This window comes from Alligator sinensis, unplaced genomic scaffold, assembly GCF_000455745.1.
Source record: "Alligator sinensis unplaced genomic scaffold, ASM45574v1 scaffold280_1, whole genome shotgun sequence".
NCBI classification, from domain to species: Eukaryota; Metazoa; Chordata; order Crocodylia; family Alligatoridae; genus Alligator; species Alligator sinensis.
This window is the reverse complement of record NW_005841835.1, coordinates 1,819,593-1,840,983: the sequence shown is the minus strand read 5'-3', so window position 1 is coordinate 1,840,983 and position 21,391 is coordinate 1,819,593. Positions and strand designations below refer to the sequence as shown.

Sequence of the window (21,391 nt, the reverse complement as noted above, 5' to 3'; positions counted from 1 at the left end):
CTTCTAATACCCACACACTATGCTATCATGCCTTCCCCCATATAATCTTCCCTAAAAGCCTGGAAATTAGCCAGTCCCACCTGTTATCTATTTGTAATTTATCTGGTTTTTTTAAGCCTGACAAAGGACAGAGGCTCATGGGGACTTCAAAAGTTGATGGTAGAGAAAGCACGTATTTGCATATACAAGAGTATAGCTTACCTGTAGCTTGGGGCTTCCTGGTGGGAGCAATGTCAGTGCCTCAGAGTGAAGGTCTTATTTATTTTCCTGTCCATAGAGAGCCAGAAGCACCTGGAATCTAATACCTATTACTTATCAAAGATAACAGCAGTCGATCAGTGTCCTTCCTCAGGCCAAAGACTCCAGCCTTTCTTTGTGTTGCAGCATAGTCATAGATACACAGACACACACATCCTATGAGTTGGCCAGATAGTGGAGCTATACATCTCTGAGAGCAGGGTATATGCTTGTATTTTGTCAGCCCTAACCACGCATCCGGGCCTACATGTATAGGCTGTTACATGGAAGCGGAGCGTGGGAAGGGATCTGTGTTAGATGTGCAGCCTGAGAACAGACTGAGCAGAAAGCAGTTGCATCTTGTATGTGACTAGCCCCATTTTTTTCTTAACAAATGCAGATGTGGTGGCTGTTTGAGCAGTTATTGGTTGAATATGTGAGTTTGGGGGACAATATGCAGACTCCGCACCTGGTTCCAAAATAAATTTAACCAAGAACAGCCATTTTGGAGACCCTCCCCTCCCAGAGCTCAGCAAGAAAACCTTTGTTCAGGAGAGTCTGTAGGTGAGGACATTGGTTAATTTAAACTTGGATACCACTGAGCAACATTGGGCTAAGCTGTGAGAGGCTCCAGACCAGGGATGGGCAATTATTTGGGCTGAAGGGTCACTTAGGGATTTTTGGTGAGCTATTACATGCTTGTGGGGGGGAGGTGGCAGTTGATCCTATCTGTCCCAAGCTTGTCTACCCTGCACCCACTGCTAGGAGTGCTGGATGAAGCAGGTAGGCAGGGTCTCTGTGGACCTCTGTGGGCAGAGTGTGATCAGTTGGGCAGATGGGATGAAGCTGCAGGTGGGCAGGGAGCAGCATCCAGGAGTACGATGGGGCTAGGGCTGGGGCCAGGAGCATGGGGTAGTGACAGTGTAGGGCTTGGGGCCCACAGCAGAGCCACAATCCGTTTCCCATGCGCCCCTGTGACAGGTGCCAGTTCTGCAGGCAGGGACATGTGGGAAGCGGATCGCGGCTCTACCCTGGGTCCCATGCTATCACCGCCCTGTGATCCTGGCCCTGCCTGCTTGCCCCACTCCCAGATGTTGTTCCCTACCCGCCTGCTGCCCCATCCCATCTGCCTAGCTGAGCATGCGCTGCCTCTAGGTCCCAGGCTAGTCTCCATGGACATCCCACCTACCCACTTCATCCAGAACCCCCAGTGGTGGTTATGGGCCAGATGAGCTGGGGTGTCTGGGCAATGGGGCTGGTGGTGGTGGTGACCCTGGCAATGGCAGCTGGAAGGAGCCACTGCTGCAGGGGATGCCAGGAAGCTGAGTCCAGCCGCAGTTCTGCCTCAGTCCTGCAGCATGTGCCATGGCCTGGGCAGCCCCCCTGCACCTGGCCAGGTGGGGCCAAGGGACCTGGTGGGCCACAGGCCCACCAGGTCAAATAGAATCCCTTGGTGGGCTGAATCTGGTCTACGGGCCATATTTTCCCCTCCTGTCCTCCAGACATTGCTTTCTGCAAGAGTTTGGAGTCACAGCAAGACCTTCTCACTCCTTACCTGCTGTGAGGAAAGAACCTTATGGGAGATGCTGCCTTGAGCAAGACTCATACAGAGGGCTGGAGAGGCTTTCAATGTCCTGATCTTTCCTGTCATTCTCTTGTGATTAGACCCAGGCAAAGCAGGCAGAGTAACAATGTACATAACCAAGCCCTTTCCATCAAGGATTTCAACAGCATGGCATAATCTTGCCTTCATTAAGCCCCATCATGCCTCTCTGAGGGAGGTAAATGTAGATATGTCAGTTTAACAGGAGAGGAAACCAAGACTTGAAGAAGTACAGTGAGATAATCAAGACTACACAGTAAGTCAGCAGCAGAGCCAGGCATCCTCACTCCATGCCCCCTCTTTCCACCACTTGGTACCCTCCCTCCCTGTTCTGTGAGTGCATATGTGAGCATCCAGTTTCTCATTGCTTACACACATGAGTGTCTTATACTTCCTCTGGCTCCCCATGTCTTTACTGCATCAGATTCAGTCTTCCTGCCTTTACTGTCTTCACAGCAGACACTTCCCCAGATTTTCACTTGGATATGTACTCCATTCACACGTCAGCTTTGCAGTACCATACAGCACTTTGTACCTTGACTCCTCAAACAATTTATTCACCCAGTCCCCAGGATCCCAAGTCCTGCTGTAATGGATAGGATGCAATGTGGTCTCCTTTGTCTGATGTCTATGATGATAAGCTCCTTGAGGCAGGGATGGTCCCTTGTGATGTAGTGGTACATTCATACTACATAAAAACGAGGCTCCAGTTTTTGGTAAAGTCTCTAGGCACTACTATCATATAGATGCTATAACAGATCAGCTCACTAGTCCATTCAGTCTGCAGTGTCTTAGTTTTTAATGTATCAGGAAAGACTGTTGCTTCTATAGAGCATTGCCTTTCTACTGTGGTTGGCCAAGAACTGATTATGCACTCCTACCCACACTGTTGCTGGTCACTTGTGCTTTATTGTATGTGGGACAGAGATCCTTCATGACTTCCCTGGGCATTAGCTTAGGGCAGGGGTGGGCAAAATGTGGTCTGCGGGCCAGATGTGGCCTGCCAGGCCATTCTATCCATCCCACAGGGCCCCTTAAAAATTTAGAAAATTAATATTAATCTACCCCTGGCTGCCTGTCATGTGGCCCTCGATGGCTTGCCTGGCCCTCCGCCTGAAATAATTGCTTTCCCCTGGCTTAGGGTTTGTCAGTAATTTTCATCACATCTTCTAGTTTGGGCTTCAAATGTTATTGATGGTCATGAGATTGTCCATTCTCTTTTTAAACCAAAGCAGGATTATGGCACCATGGTCTTTTGGGGCACTGACTACCCAGACTAAGTAGATGCCTACTTTATCTTTTTTTTTTTTCTATTTAGTTCCTTTCAGACCCCACTCCTCTTGTTATGAATCGGGACTAAAGAAAACGGCGAGGTCTTACCAAATGGGGAAATGGTAAATGAGAATTTTTTAACAGCTCCAAGTTCCATGTCTTTCATGCAAGTCAACCTAGGACTTGATTCAAATTATTTCTGATGTACATCCCTGGGATTTGCAGTCCCCAGTCTCTCCCAAGCCACTTGCCTGACTTCCCTTACTCACTCCACAGAAAGGTTCACTTTTACTCATTGTTAATATTTCAGCAGGTATGCTGAAGAAACTGAACATGACAAGTCTGGAGTCTCTCCTCTAAGAAGTTACTATAAGTTCAGAGTTTGTCCACATATGCAAAGGAGTGTAGCTTATCATTCCAAAGGTGTGTTTCCTTTCAGTAATCTAAGTTAAATTTAGTCTCCTACTGTGTTGCCCTGCTGCCAGTTGCATTACATCCTCCATAAAATTTCCCACATGCATCAGCAGGTTTTACTGATCTAAGTAGTTTTGTGCCATCTGTAAAGTTCACCCCCTTGGTGCCCAGATCATTAGTACATGGTCTCCTGTTTCCCATTCTTTTATTCACTCTTTCATGTTATAAAACATAATGGGAACTTTCTGAAAGCTTCTGAACAGGTCTGGTATGTGCTTCTTTCTTTTATGGCTCAAGTACAATAGAAATCTCAGATACTGACATGCTTCTTCAGTATGAAATGTACATTTGAACTATACACATATCAAGGAACATGCCGCCGCTCTTACAGTATATGCTACAAGGTGCCCAGAAACCCCAGGGGAGAGTTGGGAGCCTGGCTACAGCACACTGCACAACAAGAGTGAGGGAGTGAAGGAGAAAAGAGTCAAGGAGAGGAATGGAAGTGATGGGGTCAGAAGGTGTGTGGTCTGAGGTGGAGAGTGGGGCTGAAGGTGAAAGGTGAGGTAGAGTCCTTTATTTTGAACTCTTTGGGGCAGGGACCTGGCCTTCACATGTGTCTTTGAAGCACCTGGCACACCACTGACTATACAAATGAGCAATGATAGGATGTAAGCTGGGATGAGTGGCACTGGCACTTCAATGGAGGGTCTGTTTAACACTCAGTGGATGTGTCTACACATGCACCTGACTGCGCCTGTGTTGTTCCAACCCTATTGTGCAGTATCAACGAGCTACTTGCTGCTGCACAGCACCGTACCTAGACTCCTGGTGGCCCTGGGTGAACTTTTAGTATTAGGCCCCCTTCACCAGAGATTTTGATAATAATAGTTTTTAAATTACCATTTTTGGGCTCCCTTTCTGTTTGGGCCTGGGCAGCTGCCCGGTTCACCCATGTCTGTGTCCAGCCCTGCTGCTGCGCAGTTAGCCTTGGTGGCGTGGTTTGTGCTGTGTTGCTGTAGCGACAAGCTACATTGCTGTAGCGACAAGCTACATCACCGTAGCTCGTTGCTATGGTGACATAGGGTCTTGTGTTAGAAGTGCCCAGTTCCTCAGTGTTGGGGGAGGGATAGCCTTCATTACTGGTTGTTCCCTTTCCATATTCAAAATATTTTTTTTTCCTTGCTCTGGACTTTGTCCTTGTTCATAGGCTCTGCTCAACACAGATGTAACACTGGCTTTTTGTTCACACCCTAATTAGTACTCTTAGTTCTGAGGGATGGGTTGCTAGCTTCCTGTGAAGCAGAAGCACTGGGACAGAGGGAACCATTTTCCCCTGTGGCTTCCCCAGAATGGCAATGCTTGGTGTTTTGTTTTGTTGGGGTTTTTTTACCCCCTCAGGAACAAAGTTGCAGATGAAGCAGCCTGATCTAGGGGACAGCCTTCTGCACTGGGGCCCTGTTCCCAGCTCAGCCACTGACATGCCATGTGGCTGTGGGCCCATCACTCAGCTCTCTCTGCTCCTGCTTCCCTTCCCTCCCTTGTCTGTTTAGATGAAAAGCTTTTGGAGCAGGGGCTCTAACTTTCTCTCTTCACATAATCTAACAGGGCAGGGCACTGGTGTGCCCCTCTTCGTTGCTGTAGAACAACAATATAGAAGAATCTCAAGAGCCTACTCAACCAGGGTCAGCATGTAAAACGGTGTGCGTAATTACCAATCAAACAAATATTCATCATCTTGTTTAACACTGTGACGTTCAAAGTCTGGGCTGAGCCATGGATCAGCAGAATGTGACAAGGATAAAGCCTGAGTCCAGAACTTTCTGCTGAGGCTACACAGGGGGAAGCCCAGAGCTTGCTCTGTAGTGAAGGCTCTGCTTTGTTGCAGCTCAAGGGGCAGTGGCTGACCTTTGGCACTAGATAGTGAATGATTTCCCTAGCACAAGAGCAAGCTCCTGACAAACATTTTCTCCAAAGAGACTGTGACTCTTATCTCCCAAAAGCATGAGCAACAAATAAAATCCCTACAGGCTTATTCCTGCTCTTTCCCATGTGCCCCAAAGATAGATAAGGGTTGTGATACCATAGGTGGAAGAATTCTACACGGCAGGACTAGAGCATGGGCAGATTGTCTTGGAAACTGGGAGTGGCTGCACCAGGCTCTGCAGCTGAAGTAGTAATATCTCTTTCACCTTCTTCCAAGAGTGAAATATGATCTTCTCAGTCTCAGAATCCAGGACTTTCTGCCCACACCAAATTCTTTGCTAGGGGGCTGTCGTTCACCAGGTTTAAAGGAGAGTAGAGTGTTGGTCATCTGAATGGGAAACGGTCTGTAGTCTACTTTCAGGTGAGGTCCCACCACTGATGAAGCTATTCAACAGCCCTTGCAAGCATCATGTCCATTGCCCCATATGAAAGTCTGAGTCCCAGTATGGTTGGCCATTGGGCACAGAGTGCAAGAGCTTTGGCAAGAAGGTCTGTGCTATACATGGCCACTTTTGGATAGGTAAGCAACCAGTGCTACAATCACACCAATATATACCCCCGTGCCAATGGTTATAGAGAGTGCAGCAAGGAAGAGAGCCCTCCGGGAAGCTGAACTTGCCATGTGGAAATCCCCTTTGGAGACAGCTTTACTGGTCTGGAAAGAGAAGACAATATGTAAATGTTTATTGACATAATCTGAAATGTTAGCGAGACAAGGTCACACAAACCCTCTGGAGACTGATTATCTAGTTTAAAATAGGGGAACAGCATTGACTCCCAAAATGTATTCCCTTCTATACTCCTTTACTTTGATGCCTGTTTTCTAGAGGTAAGATTTGGTATGTGTAGACAACTGTTTTCAGTGTGAGTGAGCACATTTCAATGCAGGCAAACATATTCAGACACGTTGTGTTTTTAAACTGCACTTTCATGGTACAGTGATGGTGGCACCACAGTCCCATCATAATTTTTCTTGCTATGTAACATTTGAATATTGTATATTTGTAGACTGAACTGTCTTTGTTCATCTCTTGGGCAGGTTTTGAAAATGTGCATCATTTGTCACTCTATTAACTTTTGAACTTTACTCTGATGGTGATATGATTTCATAATGGCATGCTTGGAGGCACATATATCCAGAGACACTAACTATGTTGTTATAATGTATTGATAATAGAGTGCAGTATCTTGAGCCCACTAATCAGGAATATGTAAATTTAAGTATTCTTTTCTGGCTACACTGCATTGAAAGAGATAAGGACGAATACCAAAAATAGAAAATGACATTGCATATTGCGACTGCTCACCCTTATCTGGTGTTCAGTTCTGGTCACCTCTGCTCAGAAAGGATATGAAAGATGTATAAAAAACTTAGGAGATGGGCAGTGAAAACAGTTAGAGTGCTGTAAAGACTTTCTTGTGCGGGGAGGTTAAGAAAGGACATTTTCTGTAGTTTAAAGAGGAATTAAATGAGAGAGAGCACTGCAGGTATACACAAAATAATGAACGCTCTACAGCAGGTAAATCAATCACTGCTCTTTCTTGTGATACAAGAGCACAATGGCATTGAATGAAATTTAAATGGAATACATTTAAAAGTGATAAAAGGATATTTTTTACACAATGCAAAAATAACCCCTGGAACTCGCTTTCATATGCTCTTGGGATACAGGGGATTCAACATTATATGAATAACAAGAATAGCTGAAGATACATTAAATAGGATAAGTCACTGACTGACTGGCAGGGATTAGCCTATTCATAATTGGCTATTAGAAAAATTTACACTTGCTGCTGAAGCAACTAGTACTGGCTCATGGACAAGGCACCAGGGACCATTGGTAAGGCAGTATCTAAATTTGATTTCCTATGTTCCTTGATTTCTCTGGAGAGACACTGGGTAAAGGAAGGGAGTAATACAGTGGGGAGGGAGGAGCCATTAGTTTGCCAGCTCTTCCTGCTGGGGATTTTTACTTCCACTCTGAAGCACTAGGCACAATCCAAGTTATTATTACTCTCTATTATTGGTATTATAGTAGCACCAAGGGGATGCTGGCCCATTGCACTGTGTGAAAACATGGGACTAAGAGACAGTTGGTCCAAAGAGCCAGCAATAACAATAAATAGTGCTGAATGACAATAATCCTGCACCAGCTGCAGCAATGATATTAGAAAAACAAATACAAATCAGAGGTGCTGCTTTGAAGAATTTTAATTGGCTGGCAACTGTCCTTCCCTCACAGACACAGCATCCTAAACTCAGCTAACTGTAACATCATTGATCTTTTATTCATCTTTCTACCATCTCCATGTAACTTTGTCAAAAGACTGGGACACATTCTGTCCGAGCAGGATGTAAATCCAGAGCAACTCCAGTGACCTGTGTGAATTAACAGTACTTTGGACTGACACTGAAGTAACAAAATGTTAGCTGTGCCTGTGAGAGCTTAGCCAGTCTGAGCTAAGACAAATCCAGGGCCAGATTCTCCTCATAGTTTTTAAATAGATGCTGCATTTGTCCCAGGAGAAAGCTTTCTCCTGTGACCCTACCAAAGTACCTGGGATAAAACATGCTATCCTCTTTTCCAGGACATAGTACTGTGTGCCTGTAAGGCTATTGTGTATCATTCCCTAAAGCTGGTCAGGATGCATGTTCTCACTGATGCCCTACTGGTGGGTGCAGCTTGGAAGCGTGATGTGTGAAATGACTGTGCCACTCCTGGGACAATTAGGACTGTGCCAAATACTTACACTTTTAAGTATGCCACATTTTGTTGGTGTAACTCCACTGACTTCAGTAGAGTTGAAGTTCAGAAGTATTATTATCCCCATCTTATAGATAAGGAACTAAAAGTATTGCCTGGATTTTTTTAAAGTTAACATCAGAGGTCATTACCACAAACATAGTGAATACAGGGACCCTTATAATAAGTAACAAGAGAACAGATTCTTTGCTGTGCCCAGTCTCCAAAGCTTTGTGATTCTGAGGGAGTTACAGCGCTGGATCTGGTCAGCAATATTTGTTGGGAACGGTGTCAGCTGTTAATATCTGCCAGGAGATAAGGTATAATCTAGTGACTCCTAGAAGCATACAAATTGTAGCTGGGGGTGATATAGTGTAGGATTTTATCAAGTCACAGTGTAGTGACTACAGATTCTACCACACAGGAGGACTCTTTTATTGACATGTGGACAGAGTCAGGTCCCTCAGTATTATAAGGATGGCACTGTAAGGATTACCTCTTTGCATCCAAGGGCAAAACCTCTAGTTTCCCCAGGGCAATTGTCCAGCATTGGCTGCAGTGGAAGAATGAAATTCTACTGTAAGGTGAGCATGAAGTGTCCGGTTCACTTGCATGATACGGATGGTAGCATGCTGTGCCCCAGCATACTGGCTCTTTTCATGGGTGGAGGGTTGGAAACAAAACCAGTGGGCATGGCATAACTACAGCTGCTCCTCCCTTAACCTCATAGTTACATTCTTGAAAAATGCGACAAAACAATGTTAAGTGAATCCAATTACATCACAGTAGTTACCTACTAGCAGGAGGCGGCCAAACAACATTATAACTAAACATTATGCAACTTTAAATGAGTATGTTCTCTAATAGATCAGTGACGTGATAACAAAACAAGGTTAACTGGGATGATGTTAAGTGAGGAGTACCTGTATATCAAAATACTGTCTGGTTCCTGCCTAGTGGGTTCATTTAGCTTACAGGGTCTCTGTTTTAGAGCCATTGCATAGCCCAGTTTTTGTAGCACTGGAAAGCAGACATCAGGAGATGGGATTCCTCACCCCTTGGGAGAAGTAGAAGGCGGCAATCCCCAGAGGCCAGAAGCAGCAGAGCATTGAAAAAATGGCCAAACCAAGGTGGTCTTGTGGGGGAAGCATCAGGAAATGGTCCTCACTCTCACTGTCACTGGAGGAGTCACTCTGGAAAACAAATGGATTTAGTGTTGTTGAATGTGCTGGACTGTCAGCCACAGAGAGGGCCCAAGCATTGCAAGCTTTCCCCATTCATGGTCCAGAGGGACAGGCTGATTGCCAAAAAGTGAGTCTGCCCCTGCTATACGGCATGAAGACATCCTGTAAAAATTGGAAAGACCCTGTAGAAATCAAGATCTGGAGACATGTAGTGCTCTTCCCCAACCTCAGGTGACTCAAGCTTCCCCTAGAGGGACTTGCCATAGGGATAAAAAACAAGTTATACCTCTATGGGCCATTCAAGGCTTCAGCCTCTGCTTGGGCTTGGGCATAACTGTAATACAGACCACCACAAAGCCACCAATGGAAACTACCTTTGGTCACTTAACTACTGAAGGCCCTTCCTGAGTCTGAGCTGCCCCATTATGTCATCCTATCTATGGGTTTTCCAAGGTTCCTCTCATCCTGTATCTGTGCAGTGATCTCCCCCATGCCCTGCACTCTAAGCATTTCACAGGGTCTTCCCTTTCCTCTCCTTCCCTTTTATATATTCTTATACTCTTCTTACCATCAAATTCAGGGAATGAGTTTCTAAAATATTATACCTCCAGAGGTTGGTTTGATGAGAAAAAGGTTGTGACAAAAATTCAGCGAATGAAGTAGATTCTCATTTTCCTGCCAGAGTAAGTCCATGGTGGGGAATTTGGATTTCCCTGGAAATCATTCTTAAACCTAAATGTCTTGGGCTTTGATATAATGGGCTGTTGTCATGTTTAGCAAAATACCCTATTCCCACTAGGACCAGATGAATCAATTGGCTGCCAAGTCAGGTTAGCAAGTAAAGAAAAGGGATTTGAGCCTATCCCAAGGTTGCAAGAGCCCTCCCTCATCTTTTCAAGGTGTGTGCTCTGCAAAATGTCTCCAGGACTTTTCTTTCCATTGGGAGCACATCTTGCCCTAGAGAGTACCTGTCATGGCATAAGCACATGGAAAGGAGGAAAGCCATGTTTCAGTCTGGAAGGAGCATCTTGCCAGGATCTAAGCAATGGGATTTGGAGAAAGCCTACAGCTATCAATTAGAGCAGGGCCTGGGGAATCCACCCTACATAGTGCTACCTTTCTGAGCCTTGTACGCTCTTCCCAGTCTCTCCATTGCAGAGAAAATCCTGAGTGGGCCCAGAGTACATGTGTGTAACCAGCCATAACTCGGATTTAAGAGCTTATTATTTTATCACAAGAGTCATGTTTATATTTTAAGCATCTCACAAATTTGCAAACTGTGCTCTTCTCTCAGTTTCCCATTATGTTTGGTAGCGCTGAAGCAGCTGCCATAGTTAAGACAGCTGCCACTGCTACCACACGAGCACTGGAAAATGAGGCTGCCCCTTATAAAGATGGCTCTCATCTCTTAGTGCTCTCAATGAGATTGACAGCAGGGAAGGTATCCTGAGATTAGGAACAGGAGAGTATAAATTGTGATGAGACACGGAAATACTGGGAGCATGGAGAGAGACAGAGGAAACAGGAAAATGCAGGGTTCAGGGAAGGACACAGAAGAGACTATGGGAAATAGGAGAGCAGGGAAGAAAACTGAGGTGAATATCTGGGTATGGGGAAGGATGAGGGGTGCAAATAAGGGAAATGGAAAGGGAGGTGAAGAGGAATGGGAGAACATGAAGGAGACTGGGAGAACTGAGCAGTAAAACCGTTTCAGGGGATAGGGAGGGAAATATGAGCAGCTACTGAATACAGAAAACTAGAGAAATGAGGAGCAAGGCAGTGTATGGGGCTGGAGACTGGGTGTACCAGAGAGACTGCCAGGGTGGGACTAGAAGGAGAGAGAGAGACAGTGAGGGGTGTAGAGGGAAGGGATTGGAGATGGAGAGAATGGGAGCTCCCTGGGCCCTCTGAAAAACTAACCCTAGTATCTGCTGTTTTGTGATGCAGCAACATGCACAGTATAGTATTAATTTGCCACACAAAGTGGAGTATCCTGTGACACTTTTAGAACCCCTCAAAGGCTCACTGTCTTGAATGAGTTCAAGGCCAACCCAAGTTACTTTCCAACCATAAAAAGTTGAACCTTTGTGGCAAAGCTGAGGGTAACTGGAAGGCTATTCACCCCAGCTGGGCAGGGCAAGGACTGGCGTTCTAGGAACAAACCTTTGGCAGCCGGCCAGGCACTCACAGAAGGATAACATTTAACTACCACGATGGCAACACCAAAAGGGTCTCCCACCAAAAATCACATCAAGAGGCACTGAAGGAAGAAACTGCATGTGTTTTAGTGATGCAGAGTAAACATCTGGAAGTGCATGCTATCTGTTTAACCCTTGCAGTGTCATTTGTGCAGAATCCATCCTGCTGGACAGATGGACACAACTAGCAGGAAAGTCTCCAAATATTCCTCCCCAAAGGAGCTCACCTCATATTCCTGTAATTCCTCTTCCTCTACCTCATAGGATACGGTTTGGATTCTGATATCACTCTCCATCAGGCATGGCCCTTGTACTTCTCGCCCGTCTGGAGCCTCGGAGGGTGCCTCTTTGTTTTCCACAAAGGTTGTTTCACAGCTCTCCCCCTTGTCCTTGGCTTTGAGGTTAGCCTCATCCTTCACCAGGATGAAGTTGGGGCCATACAATGCTTCTACAGCCAGCTGCAGAGAACTGGCATCCAGCAGCTGGTGAGTCCTGGCAGTGCCAGTGTTTTGAAAGAAGTAGGAGTACAGTTTTCCCTGGCAGCGGTGACTAGGGTAATCCTGGTTGTGATGCTGGTGGTAAGAGTAGCTGCCATGAAGGTGCCCATTGCTGTTGGCCAGCAGTGGGTTTTGAAGCTCACTCATACTTTCCATTCTGCTGAAAATTGCTTGAAGGAGCTGAAAGGAGGGTGACCCTGAAGAATAAAAGAAGTTAGAAGAAATGAGTGCAAGAAATCAGCCCAAAGCAGAATTAGAGTCAGTTGTACCATTCATGGTAAAGTTTACTAGTCACAACAGAGATTATGGCAGGATGCTGTCCAGTGGGAAATGACAGGATCTGGCTGCCCAACAGAGAATAACAATGATGAGAACTCCTTTCTCAGGGCACGAACACTGTCTCCAATAACTGAGGATTTGTACATCTGTCACAAACTGATAGTGAGAGAAGGATGTGGCCCTGTGATGAGATGATCTGATCCAGGCTGGAATGAGAGGATTTGCTGTATCTATAATGTATCTGGAAAGTGGAACATACAGTCTGACAAGAATGCCCATTGCATCCTTTATGCTGGCTCATAATGTGTGTTGCTACAAAGGATAACAGATGGCACTGGAGTAGATATGAGGCCAACATCCATTGGGAAACCTCCCTGATATCCGGAACTAGCAGGAGCTGCAATAAATTACAGCCCTTCAGGCACTGTAGGTTTAGCTAATTCAGCAATACTCAGACTGTGGTTCCCAAGTCACAAGTATCTCTTCAATGTATCACCTGCTTTTCTGCACAGAAAATATTATCAAAGGTGCTTAGGGAGGTTAACTTTTTTTTACTGTGTGTGTTAGGCGAGTTTTTCCTGCAGCCTTGAGTAATGAAATGCACATGCTATCTACCTCTACCAACCTTGGCACAAGTAATTTTTTCTTTTGAACTGGAGATTGCTTGCCACAATTCTCGTAGGGGTTGGATATGCTGTTAACACTGACTACTTATGTGACTCCTGAGCCAGTCAGGACAGTGTGTCACTGAGCTAATGGCTTCAGCATATACTGGAACTTTACTACTTGAGCAAGTTTGTGGACAGCATGAAACTGGGAAGGATTGTGAACATGTTGGAGGATGTGAGTGCAATTCAGAAGGACCTTGACAAATTGGAAAGTTGGGCTAGAGCTAACAGGATGAAGTTCAGTGTGGACATATGGAAGGTGCTACACCTTGGGAGGAATAATCAAAAATACAAATGTAAAATGGGTGACACCTGGCTATGGAAAAGGACTTGCAAGTCTTGGTAGATCTCACACTCAATATGACTTTCAGGTATAATGCAGTGGCACAAAAAGCAAACATGGTTTTGGGATGCATCAATAGAAGCATTAGGTGAAAGATACGGGAAGTGATAGTGGCCTTCTAGTTGGCACTGGTCATGCCTCATCTGGAATACTGTGTGCAGGGGCTGAAGCAGATGACCTCTAGAGGTCCCTTCTAGCCCTACTTTGCCATGACTAGAGTTCTTTAATGCCTGGAATGGGGGGTAGTGAGGGAAAGAACAGAAGACCAAAAAGATAGAAAAGCTTTCATGAGGATATTTTAAATAACATTCCAGTCTTGGTCTTAGCCTAGGAGTTTGCCATCAATACTTTTTATACAAAGGAAAATAAGGGAGTTTAACACTGAAAGGGAATTTTTTGTCCAGTACAAGCTCTGTGTGTAGGTTATGGCATTCATGGGTGGATCCAGAATTTTGAAAATGGAGATGCAGAGAGTGTGAGGTGCAACATGCCATATAAAATAACACACATTTTTTTTTGGTTAAAAAGAAACTAGAAGCTTTACTAAAATGCTAGGGGCCTAGGGTTGTATTATTACATTTAAGATTGAGGCAAAAACAAATATGAATTTATTGAAGTGAGTTAAAAACAATCTGCAGGGCTGTGAAATTAGAGCTGTGTTACCACGAGCAGCTAACAGACGTCAGAACTGCAGAAGGAATAGCTTGATTGGTGGTACATCAAGACGTTAAAAAGAAAAGAAGGTCATTAACACCTGTGGAATGAAGAGGTTAGAAGGGATCAAGTTGATCATAATGAGCCATGAAATGAACTGACTCTCTCAGCATTGCCTGGCTAGAAATGCTGTTGCCATTGCCAGGCAGCTGGTTTTAAACTTTGCGTGTAGCAGAAATCAAAGTGGGGTGCAAGGGCATCAGTGCAATCCTCCCCTGGATCTGCCCCTGACAGCACTTCTGTTTGCAAATTAGCACTGAGGCAAAGCACTGAGGGAATTTTAACAACAGTGAAAAATCAGTTCCTTTCAGATAATGTGGCTTTGTGGGGAAAATGTTGATTTGCCGAACTTTTTTGAGCTTCTATCAGTAAAATCTAAATGAGATTGCAAAATTAAATGAAACACTTAATTCTGAAATGTCAATCTAAAATGATTCGTTTCCCCATGTCAGAATATTGAAACATGTTTGTTTGATAATAAGGTTTTTTTCCCCCCCTTTATATTTCTGAATTTAAAAATGTAGGAATCTTCCATTCTGGGAAACTGTTTGATATTTCAATGTCCTAACTCATCTGGGAATAAAAGCAAATCTTGATATATATGAATTTCCTAGGAGACAAGAAATCACTTACCTAGCTACTTCTAACAGTCAAGTATTCTGTTTTACTACGGTTCATCATCATGCACCTGTCTCCTAAACAGAAATCAAGGGACAACCTTACTTTGTCTTGAAGTACAAAATGTTCCTCCTCCTCAGAGATTCCAGACATTTTTTTCTCTGGAGTATATTATACATTATAGGCAAACACATCTATCTGGTATATGGCTGGCTGTGGTATTTCACTCTGTCTGATACATGCCATATCACTGGATTTTAACTCCACTCTCAAGAAGAACATTTAAATAAAGAAGCATGAATCAAAAACTCTAGAGAATGAAGAGCCCAATTAGCTCAAAAGCCAGTGCAAGATTTTTTCCCTACTGTATAATTTCTAGTGTTGAATCTAGCTTAAAATATCACTATCGGTGGGGTTTCAATTCCTTCCCTGAGGACAGCATTCCCTAGGTGTATAAAAGTTGAGCTACATCGCAGAAAAAAGAAATAATTCATATATTCCTCCCCCTCCCCACCCCGGCCTTAGCACTACCTTGCATCGTTAAGGCATATCCATTTTAACATAGACATTGTTCATGGCTCTTCAGGGGTGGATTCAGAGGTGGTGCAGTGACACAAACACACTGTTCTCTGTTGCTTCGGCCATGGGAGCAGCAGCTGGTGACTTTTTGAAGTCCCCAAATCAGGAAAGAATTTCCCTCCCCCCTCCTTCTCCATACACAACAGCACCTCCCCTTTCTTCACCTTCCCTTCCTCCTCTCCCCAGCCCACTGCTGCCGCTGTCTCTGGCTGCCCAAGGGGTAGGGGCAGAGAGATGCTCCCAAGTCACTTTTGCTGACTCCAGCTGGGCTCTATGGGAAGCCAAACTCAGCCAAGGAGAGCAACAGCAGGGGGTGAGCTCTTCCTCCCTGCCTGGTCCCCCTGGATGTTCCTTGCCAGACTAGGAGCAGGTGCAGGGGAAGGGAATCTGCCTGTCACTACTGCCACTGCTGTCTGTGGCTGAACCTGGCTCTGCATGCAGCCCAGCTGGAGCAGGGCAGGAGGAGCTCTGGAGCCTCCCCTCAGCCCTGGGGCAGCTGGGGATACTGGGGACAGCAGCAGGCAGAAGAGAAAGGAAATGGGATGGGGTGGAGGGGGGTGTGCCCCTGTGCATGGAAGGGAAGGGATGATTGTTACCTGATCATTGAGGGACTTAAAATAAGACCCTAGCTGCTGTTCCTGAGAAGTGGTCTGTGAACAACTAACAAGTAAAGAGATCTGGTAACATACATTATGAATAAAGGCAGGTTAAGGAATGTATAGGAGCCTGGATAATAACTTTTTTAATATTAAATAAATGATATAATACATTTATTTTGCCACTGACTGTTATTTCCACAATGCATTGAGAACTGGGTTTGGAGGGCAGGAATGGGAAAATGGAATAGAATATGGTCCCACTTTTCAGGAAAAGATGAATGATCCTGACCATCACTTTCCTATAAACTTAAATTATATTTCTAGTAAAATAATGAAACAAATATTAAGAAGAGACTAATCCCTGCGCATTTGGTGACTTCTCATGAAAATGTTCTAGTTCAAGCTTAAGTGGACTGGAAATTATCACTGACTTGAACTGAAAACTTTGTGAAGGACCACGAGCGAAGGGTGCTGAGGAATGATGGCAGGACGAAGTTTAGTAGATATTGCATATCTGACAGTCACCTCTGGTCTGGATCTAAAGATCTTCAGTAATGTCTGAGAAAAGAGGGTAAACTACACAACAATGCCATTTGTATATGGCCCTATACTGGGAAAAGTAACAATGCAAAGGGTCCTAAGGAAATTAAAAACGCAAGGAAGAAATAAAATGAAATCTGGATTGGGAAAAAACCTAAGTGAAAAGAATCTGAAACACAGGCAACCAGGTAGGAATGAAAGATTTGGGAAGAAGTAATATCTGAAAGAGACCTAGAAGTTACAATGGACAGCCAGCAAGACTGGCAATCTAATAGTGGCAGCAAAAAGGCCAATGTGAGGCATGAGGTCAGAAATCAGGGAGGCGACAGGGTTTTTTTTAGAAAGCTGTGATGCTACTGGAGCTGATTATGTTGATTTTGGGACCCTTGTTATTAGAAAGATGTTGGTTCACTAGACAGAATTCAAAGAAGAGGAACAAAAACGAGGTAAAGAGACAGATTTACAAGGAAAGATTGATAGCGCAACGTCTGTCTAGCTAGGTCATGCAACAGTGTAAACAGTGTCAACAATCTGCAATCACTGCACATGTTTACACATGAAATTAATTCGACTGAATAAACTCCAGCGCAGTTCATGCTTGAGTTTATTGCTCCCATGTGCCACATTTACATGTGTGCCCTGGACTGCAGCACACTGAGCCAAGTTGGAGCAACCCTGGCTGTCAGGGGGCTGCCAGCCAGTGCCACTCCAATCCGGCTCCATGTGCTGTGGAGGGGCTGGCTGGGGCACAAGGGAGCTCCAGTGCAGGGCTAGCCAGCAAGTGGTTCCTGCACTGAAGCACCCTCATGCCCCAGCCAACCCCATCAGCATCTGCATGTGAGTTGCTGTGCACTAAATAACACCGCCACAGGATGGTACTTGTGTTGACAAGTATTAACCTATGGTGGCACTTATTCGCTTACTGAGGCCTAATAGGGGTGCACATGTAGTTGTGGAGACTTTATTGGGGAACTAATTAGGCAACCCCACAGTAAACATCTGATGTAGATGCTCTCACTAGAAGGGAGGATGATTCAAAGAGTAAAATTGGGAGTAAGCAAGAGAATGATGGACAATACAGTCTCAGCATTAAGAAAGTCCTTGAAAGTGGGCTGCAGAATCCTCTCTCATCCCAAGAGGAGTGATAAAGGTCAATTGCTTGGGATCCTTAAAGCAAGAAAGCACCAAACGAAAGCACCATCACTCTTGTATTGGGAGGGCATGGTTTTCTCCCTTGCTAACTCTGTGATTTCCATTCTGGTTGTGATGTGAGATACCCCACCATATTAAACATTCTCTTATTTGCTCCCTTTCAACACCTCAGGGACCTGGCTCCCAGGAGCAGTGTTATAATGAGAAGAAAATTACACATGAAAGTTACACCCTTATTCATTGTAGTGGGATCGAGAATCTGGAAAAGGTCATTTCAACATTTCTGGTCTGAGACCTCCCACAGAGCTGTGGCTTCAGTGAGACTGTGGAAAGGAATTGCTGTATTGAGGAAAGGGCTGACTCAGTCTGGGGAGGTTATACTCATCAATCTTTCCTCTGGGGGAGATCTACAGAAATATTCTCAGCAATATTCTTACGATAGCAGAGAGAAAGCTAGATAACATGGGCCCCAGGATGAGAGAAATGAGGAGTAAGACCTTCCTACCACAAGTCTCATAAATATGCAAAGTCACCACGAAGTACAGCCACAGAAACCATATCTCATCATTTTTCTGCAGCTGGGGTTTTAACTGGAGGTGGATCATGGAGGGACATCATGTCAGACCCCCGCAGCTGTTATGCTCAGCTAGAATAAAATGCAGGCAAAGAGTCTGCTTCTCACGGTAATACAAAAGGATTAGAACATTCCCCTCACACCTCCGATATCACAGAAGCAGCTTAGGTAGGTGGAGGGGAAAGGATATAGTAGCTGTAGGGTTAAACATAATTCCCAGGTCCTTTAGGTACAGAGATCGCTCCATTATAAATGTGTGTGCAACATACACATCCACACAAACATATGTGTGTGTACACATATGCGTGCAATGGAGTGATCAGTGCTTGTAAGAAAGGGGAATTATCTTTAACCCTTTCATTAAAGAACATCATTGTTCACTGCAAAGAAACTTGTACACACACATACAAATACACGTACATTTGGCATATATGTGTCTGTGTGTGCACGTGCACTCATGTATGTACATTTTTTTGCAGCGAACATGAAGATCATCAGGAAAGGGACTGTGGCTTTGCATGGGCTCACATAGCACCTACCAATCAACTGAGATGATAATGATAATGATAATGTTAATGATGATGCCAGGGATGGATTACAGGGAAAGCAACAGTAAAAAAAAGCCGCTCACACACATGGACCCTGGGAAAGACAGTGCTTGGCAGATCATGCAATAATCTCCAAACCAGATTTGATTTCTTTGGGTTCTACAGTAAGTCTGATTAATTTGGGCCCTTATTACCCATCACTAGGCTTTAGAGAAAAGGAATGAAACAGGCAGATCAAAGTGAGAAAGCTGCAAAACAGACAAAATTGGCTAAGAGCAGACACACTCCATCCTCATTACGAACACCGCTGGATGGAATGCATAACTATTAGCCCTGCAGCGCTAGTCTGTGAAACAGTGGCAGTAGATAATAGCAGCAAGATGTTATTGGGTGTTTAGGGAAGATGCATGCACATACTGTGAACATAGGGAGAGAGATACACACATAGGAGGAAAGAGTCTCAATCAGGTGGCAAGAGATGGGCTGTAACTGCAGTCTGACTGAGATACAGCTTATCTGATACCAATATATGTTTTGTTTGTTGCTCTGCCTATAGATTAGAGTCCCGTGCACCCCCTGTCCAGCCTGCCAACAAAACATGAAATATACAGTTGTGCGTTGTGCTCTGCTCTCATCACAGCAAGGGCTGGTTCCCAAACAACAGATCCACATGGAGCTAAAGAAAAAACAAATCTGGCCAGATTCTGCTCTGCCCCCAGCTACTGTAAATCAGAGTCTGGATTCTGATCACAGTGTGACTGATGCCTCCCAGCTCCAACATCCCCAGCTGTCAAGACTAGACCAACATGTTTACCCTACCCAATGCAATAAGTTACAAGCGGACAGGTCAGTGAGTATTTGTCTCGGAGGGTAGCCCTGGATTCCAATCTGACACTTGGCACAGATGTGGGGTATAATAGGTCAAGCTAATGGTAAATTAAGTAGCTTTTCCAAGAATCAATCATGGTTTAATTGCTCTGCCAGGTAACCATTCAATTTTGTTTTCCACGCTCATTATCAGGCTACAACAGCATTACATCTCTCCAAACACCCTCAGAGGAGGTTAGAATATCCTGGTGCAAAATTTTAACTTCTGGCTGACATACAAGAGTGCTCCCCACTGAGTCACACTGTCAGATTTGGAGAGAAGTACTGAGCACCACAGCCAGGCTCCTGGCCAAGCTGTTGGAGAGAGGTATGATTAGGGAGGCAAAGAGAGAACAGCAGGGCAGCAGCAAGACGAGCTCCTGCTCCAACTGAAGTGAAAGTGGCACCTTAATTAGTCACACCTGCTTTGGCTATGGGTAGATTGATGGACAGGCTTCAAAGCAGCCCTCAACATGGTGGCAATGGTTGCATTAAACAAATGCGAGCTGACTAATGGCTGCAATGTTCCAAGTTGCAATGTTGAAAGTTAAACTACATTGGGATGTAGTTTAGTTTGTAATGATGCAAACTAATTTAAAACCTCCAAAACTTGCTTATGTGTAATGTTTGATGCCATTAAGCCACACAAAGGGAAATTTTCTTCATGTGTACATTGTGACATTGTCATGTGTACAAGTGCCTCAGCTATTTAAAAAGAGGCTTGGAATGGATTTAGAATAGGGTGTGGTAGGGGATGACAAGGTGGGAATGAATGCAGAGATGTAGGAGGTGGTTAGATCAGGGCCTGAAAGAACAGACCAAAGAGATGGAATAGGATACAGAAGCAGAAGGGAACCACAAAAGGATCTGAGTTGGGAAAGGATGTCTCTAGAGGAACAAGGGAGCCAGGTGGTCTGAGCAGCATTGTGGAAAGGACGGAGGAGGTCTGAGGGAGGTGGAGAGGCTTGTTGATGCTGCTTGTGTGCCGCACTTGGGAACACAGCCATGAAGCACCCCCCAAACATTTGTTCTTATTTCATGTTCACTAGCTACTCGAAATGAGGCAATATACCCACTTTAGACTGACTGTGGGTGCACGTCAGTGAGCATGCTTGTGACTGAGAGCCTGAGACTGGGCCTGGGTGTACAGTCAGGGCCTCTCCAAGGCAGCTACTGTGCCTCAGTTTCAGTATACAGCACCCAGAGTGGGAGAAAGTAGTCAGCACCCACAGAGTAGGAGGAAGTGGCCAGGGGATGCTTCACCGGGGCGATGTTGGGCTGGGAGCCATAGAGAAGTAGGGCAGGAAGGGACCTGGAGAGGTCATCTACTCTAACACCTGCCTGAGGCAGGATCATCCTTATTCATATTCAAACCATCACATATAAACTATCATCTAAACTCTATATAAGACTACCATCAAATCTGACACAATGTAGACTTTAACACCCTAACCTACCAGAGGTAAAGCAAGGAAACTATGGCAGCCAGTGTCTTGCTTTTATAAAATGTTGTCAATATACACTCAAGAGGTCCCAGGTAGAGAGGAAGGCAAAACTCCCATAGTTCATACCAGTCTGATCATGGGGTAAAAGTCCTTCCTGACCCCAAATATGGTGATTGGTCTGACCCTGAGCAGAGAATCAAGACCCTCTAGCCAGGAACCTCCAGTTTTGGTCCCAGGAATAGGTAAAGCAGATAGTTCAGGACAGGCAGTGTATCAGGTACACGTGAGGGTTTGAGCATCTGGGATGAAGAGTGAGGGGATTTTAAAGTT

At 44.9% G+C, this 21,391-nt stretch overlaps 1 protein-coding gene across 1 annotated transcript in view; it reads right to left on the bottom strand.

The window, feature by feature from the left end:
- Positions 1-4,475: 4,475 nt before the first annotated feature.
- SYNDIG1L (synapse differentiation inducing 1 like) overlaps positions 4,476-21,391 on the bottom strand; it is a 26,029-nt gene continuing 9,113 nt past the window's right edge. Inside the window, exons 2-4 of the mRNA XM_014519027.2 lie at positions 11,866-12,332; positions 9,312-9,449; positions 4,476-6,167 (exon numbers count right to left, since the gene is read on the bottom strand). Coding sequence (XP_014374513.1) covers positions 6,009-6,167; positions 9,312-9,449; positions 11,866-12,291 — 723 coding nt within the window. The 5' untranslated portion in view covers positions 12,292-12,332 and the 3' untranslated portion in view covers positions 4,476-6,008. The remainder of the gene's footprint in view (positions 6,168-9,311; positions 9,450-11,865; positions 12,333-21,391) is intronic.